Below are 18,764 nucleotides of genomic sequence, written 5' to 3'. Positions count from 1 at the left end.
CAGTCGCAGAGGAGGCAACTAATGAGTGAAACCTGCAGCTGTAACGGCTGGTTGGAGTGAAAAACCTGCAGCCTGGTCGACATGATGTACAAAGTGAGACCTGAATTACACAAAAACATTACGTTTCTCATGAGAGAAATAGTTTTTATTTCTAAAACATCTTTTTGTACTTACATGTTCTGCTTGAAAAGTATGTTCTCATATATGTTTTATACTACACTTAATGAAATCTGCATGACATTCAACAAGCGGAGAGGTCATCCATCACCCCACACTGACACAAGTGGCACGGCAGGAGAAGCACAAAGCTGGGAACTCGCTTTTTATTGTGTGGCACAACTCGCCCCTAACACCAGAGGTCTCGTCTGTCCCAGAGTCATGCACAGCTGGTCATGAATCGCCCCTCTGTGCAGAATCTTCATTATTAGCATAGCAGAGCGCTGGAATGGGCGTCAAGTCACCAGAGAAAATAAAATCATGCCGCAAATCTGGATCTTTGTTGACACATTCATTCATTCTTCTGGCTTGTTCTCCGAGTCACTGGGTGGATTAAAAGTGTGTGACAACATATGAGGAGAAATTTAAATTAACATGATACACAGGTGGCGGAGTGGGTGGGGTGAGCAATGAGGTGTTAATGACCTAAGCAGGTGGTAAAAACAGCTTTAATGAAACAAATAGCCTCTTTCAAAAACAACCTTTTATACGTGGACTATGTACAATATTTAAAAAAACAGACTATGATGGAGGTTGACGTTGTTTCTCTTCATCTTTGGTCGTCACACCAAAGATCATTAAATGATGGACGGATCTCTCCTCATCCGGAGACATTCAGGATGGATGTCATTAAATTTTTTTTTTTTCCAGTGTAGCACCTCGATGAAGACATGAGCACATATTTAGTTCTTCCTCTAATGTGTCTACTTAATAATATTACATAATAAATAGTGTTGGTCCTCAGGGTTTTGTTTAGGGCAGCATTGTCGGAGGTTGGACGGCAGTTTTAGTCCTCTGAGGTCACGTCTATGTCCTCGGAGCTGGGCTGCTTGGTGGCCATGCGCCATCTGTTGATGTGGTGGTTTCCCTTCTTCTTCTGCTGGCTGTCTGGTCCTTCCTCCTCCAGCTTCTGTCGCTTGTACTTGGTCCGCCTGTTCTGGAACCACACCTTCACCTGGACAGGAAGATGAACAGGGTTAATGATGATGATGCGCTTTGTTAAGCAGGCTGTTGTGTCATTTCAAGGGCTGTTCCCTCTTAGTCGACTAATTGGTCGTTTTGGTCTTAGTCTACTAAGATTTCTTTAGTCGATTAGTCGTTTTTTATACTTTTATCATGCTGAAGGACCAAGAAACTTATGAGCACATCTCTGGTAAACACAAGATTTAAAGTGGTTCTTTTTGTGTGATTCTTTGTGGAGATTAAATCAATTAATCGATTAGCGGACAAAATCGTGTGAGTGTTAGTCGACTAAGAATTTTTTTGGTCGAGGAAAGTAGAAGTGTTCCGATACCAGTATCAGAAATGCATCCGATAGTGCCCAAAATTCGGGATCGGGTATCGGCCAGTGTGCCAGTCTATGCACTGATCTCATACCATCATTTATTGGCCCAGAAAAAAATCAACTTGTTTCTTTGCCGCTCCAAAACAGTAGCCTTCACTGTTCAGTTTCCCTGGATGTATCGTGGCTGCCACTGACTACTGTCCACAATTCATACATGGTCAGTAGTAAACAGCTGTTAGATAATAATAATAATAACAAAAAAAAATTTCATCACACTGGTATCGGATCGGTATCGGTATCAGCCGATACCGCAAGTTCGGGTATCGGAATCGGTATTGGAGGCCCTGATTTACCTATAAACAATATCCAATAGACCTTTCTCAAGGTGGACATTTTGACTTATCAGACAGGTGTAACTTCAGTTCTAGGGCACTGCTAATGTTGTTTTTAATAAAACCTGTGATTGAGGCGGCAACTAACGATTATTTTCATTATCTGTTAATCTGCTGAGTATTTTCACAATTAGTCGATGAATCGCTCGGTCTATAAAACGTCGAAAAAATTGCAAAAGAAATGCCCAATTTCCTAAAGTCCAAGGTGACGCTGTCAAATACCTTGGGTTTTCTCTCCCATTCAACCATCCAAAAGCCAAATAAATTCAGTTCACTATGTTATAAAATGGAGAAAAGCAACGAATCTTCACATTTGAGAAGCTGGAACAAGAAAATGTTTGCCATTTTTGCTTGAAAATGTACTACTTGCCAATTTTTTTTTTCATTCAAATAATCACTTGATTGGCTAATTGTTTCAGTTCTACCTGGGATTTTCTTACAATGACGAGTTTAAATGTCTGTGTGTTGATGTGGCGGACCCTTCAAGTCAAGATAAATTTGAAAAAAAATTGACTTTCACAATCCATGCCACAGTTTTTTATTCTGTTTAAAAAATGAAAAGCATGTATCCAATTCTATTTTCCTCCCAAAATGTAATTATATTCCCCCCCTGTAGTGGTTGTCTTCACTTTCTACCATTACATTAAAACTCCACCTTCAGATTTTTTAGTCTCAATCCAACAATCACAGCAAAACCAATACTTTTGAATTTCCTCCCTGCATCATTTGTCACCCCAGCATCCCTTTTGCAAAATGCTCTTTTAAAAGGATTCTGATTTAAAAGCAAATCAACAACTTGTCTTTGCGTTCACAGCTGCATTAATGCACGGGAAAGGCTGACGGGTTAAATAGCTTCTAGTGTTGCTGGTATGACCTTGGAATATGAGCTTGGCTGCCTATTCGTAACATATACGTGGTCAGGATGCATTTTTTAAATAGCAGCACAGGCACTCATATGAGCTTCCTCCTCTATTACTTCTTGACTCTTACTAAGCTTCAGGCTCATTCTACATATAGTAAAAACTGTTGTGACTGAAACTCTCAAAGAGCCACGATATACTGTGTGTTGGCCTAAAATGATGGATAGGAACCTGCCAAAGTGTTAGTGGGCTAGTTTACCAGCCACAGAAAAGGTGTAGCTGTATTAATGCAGCTTTTTACTTTAGCATTCATTATTTTTTTCTCACAAGTTGTGCCTTTCTTTACCTGCTGAGGGTGATATTGAATAATCAGTCTGAATCTGTCTACTAGTCCCCATGTTGGGGTCCTTAAGTGCTCCCTCTAAAGACCAAATAACAACTGAGTGAGTTAATTAATATTCAGTTCACTGTCATTATAATTTGCATAATGCAATTGGTGCTTAATTGCAAGCTTTTATTGACTGACACAAAACTTGCAAGCAGCATTTATTTATCCATATCGCTGACTCAGGAAACCCTCTTTATATTGCCTATTAGGCCTAATTGACACCCAGATAATGTGGACTCATTAAACATAACCATCAATAATATTTACACTCCTTTATCCTATAACATGCATGAATTAAACACCTTTTAAGAGACGTTTTAACTGACTAAACTGCAGCCTTGTCCTGTATGAATGGGAGAAGGGAGGATGGAGGCACAGATTTATGTATCTACATAAGTTTGAATTTCATTAAAAGTGTACAATACAGCCATAAACACAAGATGATTTCAAACTGTTAATTTATAATTTCCTGTCATTAACATAGTTGAATCTCACATTTTGCAACATAATAGCCTGCATTTAGATGAATCTTTATTTGTAAATAACAACTAACCTATTCAAACCACTGTAACATTTAAATATTTTTTTTTTTTAAACTAGCCCTACAGATATTAACAGTACTGATAACAGTTCTAAACCTACAGTAAAATAAAAAATAATTGACTTTGCTATAATTTTGCTGCTTGAAATTGAAGTTATGATTATGAATAATAAGATAAGATAATATATTCCTTTATTAGCCCCGCAGTGGGGAAATTTACAATAAAATTTAATTATCTCCCAAATATTTAACACACCAATCCCTTGTGCTAGAGAAAATACAGGAAAAAAATAGGCTAAATGGCAATATTCCCACCATTTCTGTGTTTATTGTACAAATATCGCATGTATGAAATATCGCGATACTTGGCAGCAGCGAGAACACTAAAGAAAAATGACTTCTCAGTAAACTAGTTAACTAACTTTAATTAGCTATAAATTATCAACAATTAAGACGATTTTAGTTGTTAAAGGGACAGTTGCTTATTTTATAAACAATTAGTAGGTGATAATTAGCCGTGTTTCATAGAGGAATCCAACAAACAAGCAGCCGTCGGTCCGTTAGGCCACGTGTAGGTGTTATCATCAGCTCACCTGTGTTTCAGACAGACTCACCTGTGTTTCGGACAGACTCAGGCTGTTAGCGAGCTGCTTCCTCTCGGCTCCGACCACATAGTGGTTCTTCTCGAAGGCTCTCTCCAGACGGAGCAGCTGAGACGGAGAGAAGGCCGTCCGGATGCGTTTAGGTTTCCTGGCGAAGGGACCGTGGAGGAGCAGGCTGTCCTGGGACACATCGTTACCTGAGACACCGGGGGTAAAGGAGACAAGGTAACCGTTAACGTTGTTAATCACACCTGGTTTTATTTTACCTCGACAGCTCAGTGACTGAGTGTTGAAGCTCTATTACAGGAGAGCTCATCAGAAACAGTGTGAACAGCCTGTTAATAGGAACTACTCGACTGCAAAGTGACCTAATGATGCTCTAGTTGTCTTTATCATGGTAATGGAAAGCAAAGGTCAAGCAAAACTTCCAATCTATTTATTATTATTTATTATCTCATTTATATATATATTTACATATATTTATTTATAAATTATATTTACTATTTATTATTACATTTATTATTATAATGTTTAGTGGGCTTAGTAGTAGTCAATAGCCTAATAATAATAATAATAATGGTAATATTATTATGTCTAGTAAGCTTAGTAGTAGTTAATAGCCTAATAATAATTATGGTATTATTATGTGTAGTGGGCTTAGTAGTAGTTAATAGCCTAATAATAATAATGCCATAATGGTATTATTATTATTATTATTATTATGTCTAGTAAGCTTTGTAGTAGTTAATAGCTTAATAATTATTATTATTATTATAATGCCATAATAATACCATTTACCAGAAATTAAATATTCGCTGGTAAGTAATTCCTATTTAACAAAGCGACCATTGTGTTTCCATCAAAAGTTCCTTTTCTACCGCTATAATTTTTGTAATAGGCCTACTGCAAAATCATGCATTTATTTATTTATGCAATAGAGTCCTTAAACGCATATAAACCCATTTGATTTGCAAATAGTTTGTAATTAAAGTGCTGTACAAGATTGAAAAAAATAATTTTTTAAGCGTTTTTAATAACTTTTATTTTTATTGTTATGGATGTAAATTGACCGATTAAACTAATTCATACGAGTTTAACCAAATTAACCAACATAAATGACCTCCGTGCTCAACTCGGTTCTAGTTTTGGAGAAAATCGACATTAGATATTTATATAATAAATTGCCAATAATATACATATAGCCGGATAAACAATTATATTCTAATTGAATTATATTTACTGAAAAAATAGCAAATAAGATAAAGTTCGATAGTGTTTTGTGATCATTGTTGTTATTGTTATTATTATTATTATTATTATTATTTATTGTATTATTTTTACAGTAAATTTAGTTTAATTAATAATTAACTTATTTAGCTTTCACTGTGATATATTTCCCAATATTTTGTCAGAAAGGTGTAATAAATGAAAAATATTCAGTTTATTTTATGATAAAACATTTTAATTTCTGAATATAAAAAAGTAGTTTTCGTTCTATGTTGATAGTGACCATATATTTTTATTATCTAAAAAATATTTTAACTTTTTTTGTGCTCTTTTATCCTAACAAGCCCAACCAGAGGTCATTATTGAATATTAATAAATTAACCTACAATATAATTAGGATACATCAAACTGGCAGTGTAAAAATAGACTATTAGTTTATTGTAATAAATGATGGGCATTTTATTGATTTGAATCTTTATTCTAAAATAGATTTTACGTCTAGAACTTTAAGAATGCAATAAAAAGCAATATGAAATAAAAGTTGTCTCATACAACATGCTCTAATAGGTAATAATAAATATTTATAAATATATAAATAAATATTTATTAAATAATAATTCGTACACAATGGCGCTGAGGTTTAGATAAATCACTGCAGGCCGTGCTGCTGATTTGCAGGATTTAACCTTTCTATTCCTATTATGTTTAAATTATTATCCTGGATTTTTATCATTTTTGTCTCTACAGCCTGTCTGTTGTAGAATTTGTTGAATATAATGAGCTTATAACCTAGGGCGAGTTTTCTTGTATGGAAAAAAAACCAAATCTACATCATAGCTTATCTTGTGCTGCTGCAGCTCTCTGAGAGAGTCGCTGCAGGGCGAATGAGAGTGGAAATATGAGAGCAGCCTGCTGCTAACCTGGTGGTCTGGTTCCTTTATTGCTGCAATATATTGTTCAACTAAGACATATTTCCAATGTTGACATCCATGTGCAAGTATCTGTCATCTCATTAAAATATGGAAACCTCTCAGAATAGAAAGCGTTATTGTCACTGTATTAAATTCAACGAGATTCACAGTTGCCACTTCTGGTCAGTGCTTTAAAACAAATACTTGACAAGACTAAACGAGGCAGATAAAACATATAACAGGTAAAACACACACACAGATATAAAGCAATATAAAACAGGTAAAGTAGATGTAATAAATAAATATAAACAAAAGTGTTGCACTAGAAGTATAAAATATAAAAATAGATGTAATGTAAACAGAGGTAATTGCACTTGAGGTGTACATTGCATCACGGATATTGCACAGATAGAGAGCACAAAATTTAAGCTTTTATAGCTTCTGAAATAGTGTTAGTTTATTTTAAATTATGCAAAAACCTTGTTGATTCTATCAGGCAGTAAAACCATGATATGATATATAATAACGATAGTTTATTCAGCATTTTATGTGCAGAATAGCCTATTTTTTTTTTTTTAATTGCACACATCAAAACAGATTGTATAAAATAAAAAATCAGTGCCAAGCTGCCAGTGTGAAAAAAGGTTATTACTTTATTGTAACAAATTATGGGCATTTTATGGATTTGCTTCTTTATTCCAAAAATACATTTTATGTCTAGAACTTTAAGAATGCAAAAGCACAAGATGAAAGCTTTTATAGCTTCTGAAATAGTGTTAGTTTTTTTTTTTTTTATTATACAAAAACCTTTTTAATTCCATCAGGCAGTAAACATCCAATTATATATAATAATAATAGTTTATTCAACATTGCATGTGCAGAATAGCCTATTTTTTTAAAACTTTTTTTAATTGCACACATCAAAATAGATTGCATAAAATAAAAAATCTGTTTCATATTCATATTTTGCATCTTCACTTTTTATTTTAAATTATGCAAAAGGCAGTAAACCCATACACCCAATTATATGATATGATATATAATAGTTTGTTCAGCATTTTATGCGCAGAATAGCCTATTTACTTTTTTTTTAATTGCACACATCAAAATAGATTGCATAAAATAAAAAATCTGTTTCATATTCCGTATATTTTGCATCACTAATAATGATAGTTTATTTAGCATTTTATGTGCAGAATAGCCTATTATTTACTTATTTTTTTATGCATAAATAATTGCACACATCAAAATAAATTGCATAAAATAAAAAAATCTGTTTCATATTCATATTTTGCATCTTCACTCACCTTGAAATCTGTGTCCGAAGAAGCGGTTCCGTAGGACCCAGGGGTAGAAGTTGAGCGGGTCTCGATGTTGCGTGCCGAAGAAGTGCGGATGCTGCAGGTGGTGAGATCCTCCGAGCTGGTGAGGAGCCACGGTGAGAGAGGGGTGGTTCTCTGGGAACACCAGGTCCGGACTCTGGTACAGGGACCTGCCTGGAGGAGCCTGGTAGCTGTTCATTAACACATCTGTAGTCGGGTTGGAGTAACTCAAAGCAGTTGGACGGATGGGATCCTCCGAGATCAGAGGGTTCTCCTTGGCCACCAGAGACTCTATGGTGAAGCAACGCTTCCCTGCAGAAGAAAACATCATCTTTGGATGGAAATAGAAACCAAAAAAGAGAAGTGATCAGTCTTTGTTCCTTCAGATCTCCCTCTCAGAGATGCACCATGACCAAAGATGGAGAGGTGTTGTCCAGTGGAGATGCTGCAAAACTCAACAGTGCTGCAAATTGCCCTGATGATCCATGAAGTCTGAGGTTTCTGTGCACAAGTGCGCACCAAGTAAAAGCGCCTCCAACCTCCAATACGCGCACGGAGAGAGCTGATTGGAGCAGAGCAACCTGCCAATAGGTCTCCTTCAAGTACCTGCTCCATAGATCACACAACCAGACCGAGCAGCTTAGTCACAGAGACACGCTGAGAAAACATGTGTGCACCCAATTAATGGCTCATTGTGTCCTATTCAGCCTTAATATCTCGGTTTTTTCTTCAGGGAAACAGTCTGGGCCAGTGGAGGAGGAGGAGAAACACTTGTTCAATCAGCCAGAAAGTCTATAGAAGTGACCATATATAAAACAACTTTTGAGTGGGATTTTCACTCTTTTCACAGTGAAGTTGAGTCGTTTTAACATCGTGTTTTAACCCTCAAATACAGTGTTGAACATGGCCTTTAGCTCTATCTGAAATAATTGCGTAAAAGGTCACTTTACGCGCTGTTCTCGACCATCACAGCCTACATTTCACAGTTATAATTTACGCAATTTTCATTTATGATGGTCTAAAACAACATGTTAGTCCAGCCTGGACAGATATTTAATTCATTTTCTCAGTTATTGAATCAGATTTACAATCGGGTAATATTCATTCATCAACAAATGCATCTATTTCCTCCTATTAAAAAAGCATAAATATGTTGCATTTATTGATATTTTTAATGCGTAATTTGTCATTTTATTTCTTGGCTGCATGTTGAACTTTACGCTCTCTGTTTCAAAATTTAAAAAAATAACAAAAAAAAGGTAATTCACTATTTGTAACCTATCTAATAAATACGATTCTGCTATAAATTAACTTCAATTTATTATTATTAATAATAAATATAAATAATTATTATTATTAATAATAATAATGTTCTTGAGTAATATGTCTTTATTACATTATTGAAATAATGATATTTAAGTTATTCCTTTGCAATAAGGTTTTTTTTGTGAACAACTTTTTATTAGTTCATGTTACAGTGTACACTGTTTTCTGTACTGTGTACAGAAAAAGAACATGTGTACATTTACAGATATAGTTCCAAAACAGCTAAACTTAAATTAATGCATGTTATATTGTGCATAATATTAGTGTGCAAATAATAATATATAAACATGCAGTAAGGTTTGTGAAGGACGCACAAGAAAACCTTCTTTTAGTCTTTTCAAATGCATTCATTTTAAAAATGAAATCCAGTTGTTTTATGGTTTAAACATGAACATGTTGGACTGACTGATGCGCATCACTCTGCTGTTAAATGGAGAATGAGTCGCTCAGTTTGTCCTCTATATAAGAACAATTTAGCAGCATGTATTCTCTGATTCCTGCAGGAGGAACTCAGCAGTCTGTCATTGTGTGTTTGCAGCTCGCAGGTTTCCTCTTCAGTCTCCATGGTGCACTAACCAAGTTAATAATTATCCTCTTAATACGCTCGTTTGCGTCGAGGTTGCATTAGAAAATCATTACCGATGGAAATTATGAGGTAAAACAAGTTGTTGATTAGGCGTTTAGAGCTAAAGGCTCCTAAAGACAGCAGCAGGTTCTTGGGAATGTGGTCGCTGTCCAAAAAAGCTTTTTCTTCCTTGTGTAAAATAAATATCTTTGCATGCATGACTCAGAAGAATCACTTAACAGGCTTATAAAACATTTAAATCCTATTAAAAATGTTTGTAGATTATGATCACCGAAATGAAATGATTGTCAAAATATAACTGTTGCATGCAGTTCTGCTGAGTTACTTTTCCTTCAGGGTGCAAATCTTTTCATTTAATCTACATGTTATGGTTTTTTTTTCAATATTATATTTATTGATTTTTGTTCATTTTAAAACAACAGAACAAACATTCACAAACGTCCCCAATAATAACATTCTCGGTACAAAGAAACTTAATAAACCTAATATTAATATAAAATAAGCCAGTATAGATACAGGAAAAACATATTATATACAAAAAATAGATATATAAGTACAAAGAATATACACAAGTAAAAGAAATAAAATGTAAAATAAAATATATTTATATATACTGTATACATACATACACATATATGCACAAGCAGTATATACAAATACAAAAACACATATACATATAATCAATTAAGAAAAAAAAAGTGTACAATTCAGTCATCATCCTGTTCTGCACCCTCTTCACAATCATCCTGCTGCAGCAATGATGCAAATTACAAGCTGGTAGCACCACATGTTATGTTTAAAAGAATTGTGTTATGGTGACATTATAAATCCGAATTTAAGAACTCTGCAGTGGAGAAATCACAGGGAATAACTTGCATCTAATCGGTTAATAAAGATATAACGTCTTTGTGGGTAAAGTAAGGACTCTTTATTGCAGGATTTGATATTTAAAGTGTCTTTTTTGTGTTACCCAGAGTGCAGCAGCAGCAGCAGGAACTTGCTGGCTGACTGAGTCAGTGGAGTTTAATGGTGAAACCCTGCAGGCCTTTACTCACTGACCCTGATCACTGCTGGTTAATAGATGAACAAATCGCTCTGCATTAACCAAAACAGTGGAGCAGTCTACCTTTGTTCCGTAGCTGCTGTTGGTTTTCCCCCGAGGCTCCAGAGCAGAGTTACTGAAGTGATCTGCAACCAGGAAACTCAGTGGAAAAGACAGTTTTATAGGTTTATAGTGAAATTCCTCTGGAGTAGTTTCATACACTGTTAAGAATTTCCCAGTAAAATAACAGTAAAGAACTGGCAGCAGGGTTGCCTTCATGTTACTGTAAAATTAACATTATTATACTGTCACTGAAATTTACAGCTTTGTACTGTTAATGAAAAATACTGTTTTTTTTTATTAATTTAACAGTATTTTACAGTTAATTTACTGTTTAAAGATACATTATATAGCTGTTTTTCACCTTTCTTTTACATTATCTTACTGATTTGTTTTAATGCACTATTTATTTTTTACATACATTTTAATAAACATTATTTTTTGCCTAGATGAATAGACTTAGCAGGTTACAGACATAGGAATAATCACACTAAATACAATTAAAGGCACTTGTTAGGAAAAAGGCTATAATAGACTTGTTGACACTTTTCCCAATCTGTCTGTCTCTAGCTGGCTACAAGCACAGAATGCAAACCATAACAACATGTGAGTGAAGAACAGAGCTAATTCACTGATTTTACAATCATGTACAATGTACAAGCCTCACATGTGCAGATCAGGTCCCAGAATTAAAAACATACTGCATGAAACTGTTACTGATGATCCTTTAGACAGTTGATCAGCAGTAAAGTGCTGTTTTTTAAGAATGCATTATAGTTCAGTAAAAAAACGGCCTATGAGCGTAATTGAACAGGTTTTCTTTTGTATTAACAGTAAAGCACTGTTTTTAGCAATAACAGGTTTAATACTGTTGAAATCCTGCTGTAAATTAACAGCAGTTGTTTACAGTGTATTCCTGAGATATTTTAGTGCATAAGTGACAATACCTGGCGAGCTGAGACCTTACTCTCTTAACACTGGATGTCTTTAGATTATATATTAATTATGGGACGACTACAGTAGTTGTAGCATGTTACACATTGGCCAATTAAGTAAACCAAAAGAGAGAATAGTTAACATGAAAGACGATGAGATTTAAGAGGTCACATTCCTCTTTATTTTAGGTGCAACATATGTGCCACTATTTCTATGTGATTTACAAGTTTATAAACATTTTAATTAACTTTCTTTCCTAAAGTGTTAATTCATCCAATCTGTTGCAGGTTTTTTTCATAAACACAGTATTATAATTATGGGAGAAATCCACAGAGAAACACTTAACCACCACACCTCCTTTATGTGGTAAACAATGGAAAAAATATATTGTTTTTACCCAACAAGTACAAAGTTAATGTGAAAAAAGAAATCTGACTGAGAACATTGGTGTATATATGCAGACATTTCCTGGTACAGTTGATTACTGGCATGTAAAACTGATCAATTTTGATTAAAAAAAAACCTCTGATTTCCCCAGATAGCTTATTATATAAAATTAATTAGATTCACTTTATTTCACCAGGATCATTACTGCCTTCCATGAAGTCATTGTGTCCATTTGTCTTCTAATAATTTGGGCGAATATAGAAAATAGATGACTTTGACCTGAGTTCAACAAATCATTTTCATTTATTTCAATTATTGTAAAACAAAACAAAAAAAAATCCTCTGATCAATATAACTCTTCAATCACACAATTGTCTAAAATATTCTACTAGTTAATTGTCAGTTTCAAATAGCCATAATGTTTTTTTTGGGGGTGTCATATAGGAAAAGAGGGACAATAGAGGAAGAGACCATGATGGAGACAGATGGTTTAATTTAATATAACTTCTGCCCTCTAGTGGCCTAAATAAGACATCCTTATAATGGTGTCTTAACTTTTAATGATTGAGAAAAATATGATTTATTTAATGAAGAAAATTACAATAGTATAAGTATGGGTGAGTTTTAACCATATATTGTACTTAATGACAGTTTTAAATCTGTAATACGAAAGTTCTATTTATTATAATGTTTAGAAACGTGTCTCATAAACGTAAAGAAAACACATTATAATACTTCAGTTCATTATAACTTCACAGAAATGCCTCCAGTGACCTTAAAAGTGACTTTATTTACAATGTTAGAGGCCTGTAGATAAAACCTCACATTCAGAGAAACAGTTTGTAGAAAAATTATATCTTCGCTCCATAGACTGTCTGACATTTTACCTCCAAAGAGAAATCACTCACCAGTCAACTAAACCTTATTCACTGTGGAGTTTTTAGACCAATGCTGCCATCCAGTGGTTGAAGGGAGTCAGAGCATGTTTACAGGATTAAAGACTCAGCTGGAGCCTTTGACCTCAGTGGGTTTTACTTCCAGTCCCAGTTGTTTGGGAGTCTGATTAGACTTTAGTACAAAACATCGAGGTTAATACAACATTCGATTGATTGATTCTTTATTTTCATGTCATGCACATAAAGTGCCCAACCCTCATGGGTTTGTAAGACATCAAGAATACAGCTGCAGTTGTCAAACATTTCATAGCATTTCATTCAATGAATTACAGGTTATTTTACAGCTCGGATTTAAACAAAAATATTCTGCCTTTTCTCCTAAAACAAGACTTATTAATGCACATCATATATACTGTATACTGTAAAGGGGCCCATGTTAAACTAAACCAAAACGTCCAAAATACTAAATTTGTAATGTTACAGAAATGTGTGGTAACTTGCAGTGATACAACTATTAGTAGTTTTCGCATGTAAAAGGTGGATTTAATGGCGATCATCATAATATACTGATAACTATGTTTTCCTGCAGACACATATCAGTTTCAATGGTCTTACATGTAAAGATGAAATCTCAGGTGTGTTTCTTTGCTGCATTAGGAAGGCCTCAATAAACCAAATAATCCAAATTCATTTTAATTGAAAGCTTACCTTTTATTTTACAGGTAACTATAACCCTTTTAAAAGTTTTTTTTTTTAAATAATTATTTAATAATTCTAAACTTTTATCAAATATAGCCTATACTTGATTGTTTGAGATTGATATGGCTGGTATGATTAGTCTCCTTATTAATGAACATCATGTTGTTTGTCTTACATGTATAGAGAAAAAGGACCCACGTGAACTCAACAATGGCAAACCTTTTGAGTCCAATCCGATGTTAAATCCCCCAAAAACTAAAGCAAAACAGTCAAAATAGTAAATTTGCAATGTCACAGCAGTGTGTGGTCACTTAATGGTCATCACAATATGTTGTTAACAGTTTTTCCTGCAGACAAATATAAATGTCAGTGGTCAACCATGTTTAGAAAAGACAAAATCTCAACTGGGATCCTGTGATTAACATCATCATGTCAATCTAAAATTAAAAAGACTGCAACAGAACCACAGGCAAAAGTTAAAAATAATTTATATAACATAAAACCACTAACTGCTGCAAAATTTAAGGAAGGCCTCGATAATCCAAATAATCCAAAGTCTTTTAACTGATACCTAAATGTCATTCTCTTGATATGAACATGTTAAAAGAGGGGTGTTTGTTTATGCTGAGGAGGAGAGCCGGTTGGAGGAGTTTAGATCAGTACAGGTGTCTAAACGACAGCACTTCTCGTCCAGGTGACACAAACACACCGTCGTGCTATTTCTCCCATCTCGTTATAATGGGGTGAAATTTTCCAAGTATCTAAGTGGGACAGATTAACTGAACACACAGAGCTAATGCGAAACAAAATGACCAATTAGTTTATTAATGAACGCAGGAGGTGAAGAGGAGAACCAGGAGTCACAGCTGGCCTCAGAGGGGTTAATCTGAGTCATGGAGACAGGAGAGCAGGAAGTGGATCTATAAGCCTATTAATACATAAATAAAGAATCATTTATTACATACCTTTTAAAAAGTAGTCTAATCATACCAGCCATATTTCAAATCAAAACAGTTAAGTAGGTTTTTATATTATGAAGGAGTGCTGCTGTAGAACTAATAATACTTAAAAATATTGTTTTAAAGTTATAGTTACCTGATTAAAACAACACCTTTACACTACATCCTATATACCACGTTATAGACTGCACATGTGTACATACTACATGTATTTATTGACGGACTGCACAATGTTCACCCATTCACTCTGTATCTTTTATGTCTATTATTGTTTTTATATTTGTTGTATACCTTTACCTCTCCTGTGTTTCACTCTGTTTGCTGATGTTGCTGCTTTGACACCTGGATTTCCCTCCAGAGATTAATAAAGGTTCATCTTATCTTATTTTATCTTCAGGCAGCAATTAAAAATATCTGAAATTAATTTTGCATCGATTTTTCAGGCCATTAAATCATTGATAAACAGGATACGTGTATCTACTGCTGAGTATACAAACTTTTGTGCAGGCAAAGATATTATAGAGACATATAATCCAACATTTTTCGATTTTTTTCCTCCATTTTATTCATGCATGATGTTGTGCGTAAAAGATGCACGTTGGATAAATTACGCGTAATTTGGAAACCAGCTGGTTCCTTCTCTCTATTCATGGTGTTCTCTTGTTGCTGAACACGATGTGAACAGGAACTGCAGTTTCCTGGTAGAAAACGAGTCTGCTCTCCAAACATGATGAGGATGAGGATGAGCTGCCTGTCAGAAGTCATTGTGCAGCTCTTTCACTGCGACACAAAGAGCAGCTTCTACTTCAAACGCTTGTAATGAAAGCTAATGACTATTAGATGGAGTAGAGGGGCCCTCGTCTTCGCAAATAAAATGCAAAGGAGGATTTTAAAGGAGGACCCTAAAACGCGCCTTATTCAAATGAAGTGCAGCCTCCTATTGGAGCTGCAGGTTATTGCTCTCCATGAGAACTTTCACACCTTCTCAGAGCTGCATTGCCTCTCAGCTGAGTCATGTGACCAAGAGCATTTACATTTAGGGAGGATGAAATGTTTTAGGTATTTAAAGATAGAAAGAAAAAGACAATATTAATAATATAAAGACATTATAAAGTTGAGTTTTATCACACTGTCAAGAATTTCCCAGTAAAATAACAGTAAAGAACTTTACATTATTACATTATTATACTGTCGCTGAAATTTACAGTACTGTTTTTTTAAATTAATTTCACAGTATTTACAGTTATTTTACTGTTTAAAGATACATTATATAGCTGTTTTTCACCTTTCTTTTATCTTACTGATTTGTTTTAACGCACTATTTAGGTTGTATTTTTTTTCCAATAATAATAATAATAATAATAATAATAATAATATAAGGACGTTTTGAGTGTTATCATTTCATTTGCATTTGCTTGATGGATTCATCACCAAGGAATCATGATAAACAGATAAGCACATTCTCAACAAACTTAAATATTCAAAAAGTTTGCGTTTCATTTAGAAAAGCTAGAAACATACACATTAGTGTAGAGCTGAAACGATTCAGTTATTTTTTAAGATAAAATGCCAAACATTCTCTGGTTTCAGGCTGTTTGTAGTTTGCTATCTGTTCATAGTCTGCTATCTAATGCATTTTTTTTGCATTTGCACTGAATTTGAGATGTTGTGAAACAAATCTAGCAGCCACTTGCATATTTCAGCATAATTTGTCTGGTGAGTTTCAGGTTTGATAGTAATGCTAACAGGTAGCTGGCTTTCTTGTTTTCATTCCTGAAGCCTAGAAAACAAAAGTGTCCAGTCAGAGTCTAAATCCACTTTGTCTCTGCTGGATGACCAAAGCTTTACAATGCGGGTTATTGTGCTTGTACGTAACTTATCATTATTTATTTGATCTATTTGACCTTTATTTTAGCAGGATAGTCTGTTGAGATCAGGGGATTTATTTTTCAAGCATTGCAGCAACAAAAAGAAACAACATCATTGTACAAACTTTGTCTGTAACTAAATTATTTCCATTATCAGTTAATCCTACTAATTCTATAATCCATAAAATGTCAGGAAAGTGTGAAACATGCCTGTTACAATGTCCCAGAGCCCACAGTGACATCTTCAGATCGCTTGTTTTGTTTGACCAATCTGAATTGTATTTAAATTACTATCATATAAGACAAAGAAAAGCTGGAAATCTTCACATTTGAGAGGCTGAAACCGGCATTTTTGTGTCTTTTCTCTTAGATAAACAGTTAATGAGGTTATCAAAAATGGTTGCAGATTATTTTTTGAGCATTCAACTTTTTGCTCCAGCTCTAGAAACCACAGTACGAGCCAACAAAGACACAGTATATTCTAATAAGACAGTGTGGATAAACATATTGTTTCTGTTAAAAGGACAACTTGTTGCAAAAGGAATCAGAGCAACAAGTCAAGAGGCAGATGAAGATGTAACATAAGGAGCTTCTTGTAGAGAGTCTTAGTGTTAGTAACCCAGCCAGCGTTGGCATGTCTCCAGCCGTTAAGGTGCCCTGTGCTAATTGGGACGATGAGCCCGGTGACCCCCGCCCCTCTCCTCCCCAGGACTCTCCAGGTTTTCCCAGGCCTCTGACTGCTTCTTTCTTCCCCTCAATGGGATTACGTTGGGCTGTGGAGAGAGGAGAGGAGAGGAGGGGGGAGCTCTGATTCCCGGCTGATCACATCAGAAACGGCTCTCTGGGGTTTTTACACAAATTCTGCTCCTTCGGCGGCGTTTCAGCCCTAATCAGACGGAGCAGAGACACCAGGAGAGAGCAGGCGGGGGGCGGCCGACAAGAGAAAGAGATCAGCTCTGTTACTGTTGATTAAACTTCTCTCTTTGATACTGTTACCAGCCGTCTTCTCCCTCTTACAGCTCTGCAGATGTGTAGTGTGCTGGGGTTGTCAGCAATAGAATTAGAAAGTAGGCCTACTTATGTCCCAATGTAGACCAACACTACAGTTTTTAGATAAGAATATAAAAGTCAAAGTTGACGTGATCTGACTGAAATAACTCTCCAGCTTGCTTTTGATTTTCTGCTCAGTTTCTTGACTGTTGGTAGGGTTGGGTTTGTTGAGTCGAGTGCACATGTTGCACTTGGAAAAGACACCTTTATTCTGAAATACATTTTGCATTATTTGCGTATGTAATCCACGCCACAAAGGGAGGAGGTCAGGGTAGATGGGTGGGTCAAAAAACAGCAGACTTTCACCCAGGAGGCTGGTGTTTGTGTCCCGGGTGAAACCAGAAGTCAACGTTGATTTATTTGTCAGTTGTGACGTAACTTCCGTACTTAAGTTACGCCACTTTCGGTGTTATTTAAACCCAAACCGCAATGTTTTTGTAAACCTAACTAAGTAGTGTTGTTGCCTAAACCTAAGTGGATCTATTCCTAAACCTAACTAAGTAGTTGTATTTTGCAAAGACTGGAGCGGAAATTGACACATGCGTCTCGTATTGCTGGACATTCATCGGAAAACGCGCAAAAAGTACGTTGTTGAAAGTCGTGCTGAGTGTCACGGGGAAAAGAATCGATCAATCAATGTGACTGCTTCACAAACTGTCGTGAGACTGTGTTGTTCGGTAAATATGTTAAAAATCAACCTGTACTGTGGCTAGTTTTTTACAGAATGTCAATATTAGACATCATGTTTATATATCTTTAGGTTTTTCTCAATTCATTTGAATTGTTCATGTATTGTCAAAGGTAAATGGACATGAGACAGAGATCTACATCTACAGAGAAATCTATATGATCTTTTTTGCTTGTCATATTATGACCATCTTTAAATCCTGCTCTAAAGTAGTTTGATAGAAACTAAAAGTAGTTGACAGTACATTTATTGTAATAACCTGTAGTGAAACAAATGTAAGGATTAAAGAGATGGACACCACCTCTCTGTGATGTCTTTGTTTAATTTGACGGAGTTATCCACAGGACAGGACTTTCAGGTTGACCACCCCAATTAGCTGCTCTGATGGACTCATTTGTTGCGTCCCAATCCTCCCCTCATGTTTTATCCCTCATGTCTGCCAGCCAGGCAGCGTGAGTCCCTTTCCACCTGGAAGGAGAGACGTGGAGTTTCAATAGAGCAGAGACAGGACACCTGCCGTGGG

General features: G+C 35.2%; 3 protein-coding genes across 3 annotated transcripts in view; 1 reads left to right on the top strand and 2 right to left on the bottom strand.

Moving 5' to 3' along the window:
- The window catches only part of loxl3b (lysyl oxidase-like 3b), a 372,166-nt gene that overhangs the window by 170,967 nt on the left and 182,435 nt on the right, over positions 1-18,764 (bottom strand). The window lies entirely within an intron of this gene.
- Positions 1-18,764, top strand: part of sfxn5a (sideroflexin 5a) — a 152,454-nt gene that overhangs the window by 25,179 nt on the left and 108,511 nt on the right. The window lies entirely within an intron of this gene.
- Positions 683-8,238, bottom strand: emx1 (empty spiracles homeobox 1). The gene is made up of 3 exons (XM_074660858.1): positions 7,730-8,238; positions 4,297-4,481; positions 683-1,171 (listed from the first exon to the last, which is right to left on the bottom strand). The coding sequence occupies exons 1-3, from the start codon at positions 8,073-8,075 to the stop codon at positions 1,004-1,006; spliced, it is 699 nt and encodes a 232-aa protein (XP_074516959.1). The 5' UTR covers positions 8,076-8,238; the 3' UTR covers positions 683-1,003.

This window comes from Sebastes fasciatus, chromosome 15 (genome assembly GCF_043250625.1).
Source record: "Sebastes fasciatus isolate fSebFas1 chromosome 15, fSebFas1.pri, whole genome shotgun sequence".
Lineage (NCBI taxonomy): Eukaryota > Metazoa > Chordata > Actinopteri > Perciformes > Sebastidae > Sebastes > Sebastes fasciatus.
The sequence above is the reverse complement of the archived record's forward strand: the minus strand, read 5'-3'. Positions and strand labels throughout refer to the sequence as shown.

Bases quoted from the DNA above. Each gene is read 5' to 3' on its own strand.
- emx1 (XM_074660858.1), bottom strand. From the start codon at position 8,075: ATGATGTTTTCTTCTGCAGGGAAGCGTTGCTTCACCATAGAGTCTCTG. The intron at 4,482-7,729 runs GTGAGTGAAGAT...CCGGTGTCTCAG, and splicing joins CTTCGGACACAGATTTCAAG to GTAACGATGTGTCCCAGGAC. The intron at 1,172-4,296 runs GTGAGTCTGTCT...CTTCCTGTCCAG, and splicing joins TGAGTCTGTCCGAAACACAG to GTGAAGGTGTGGTTCCAGAA.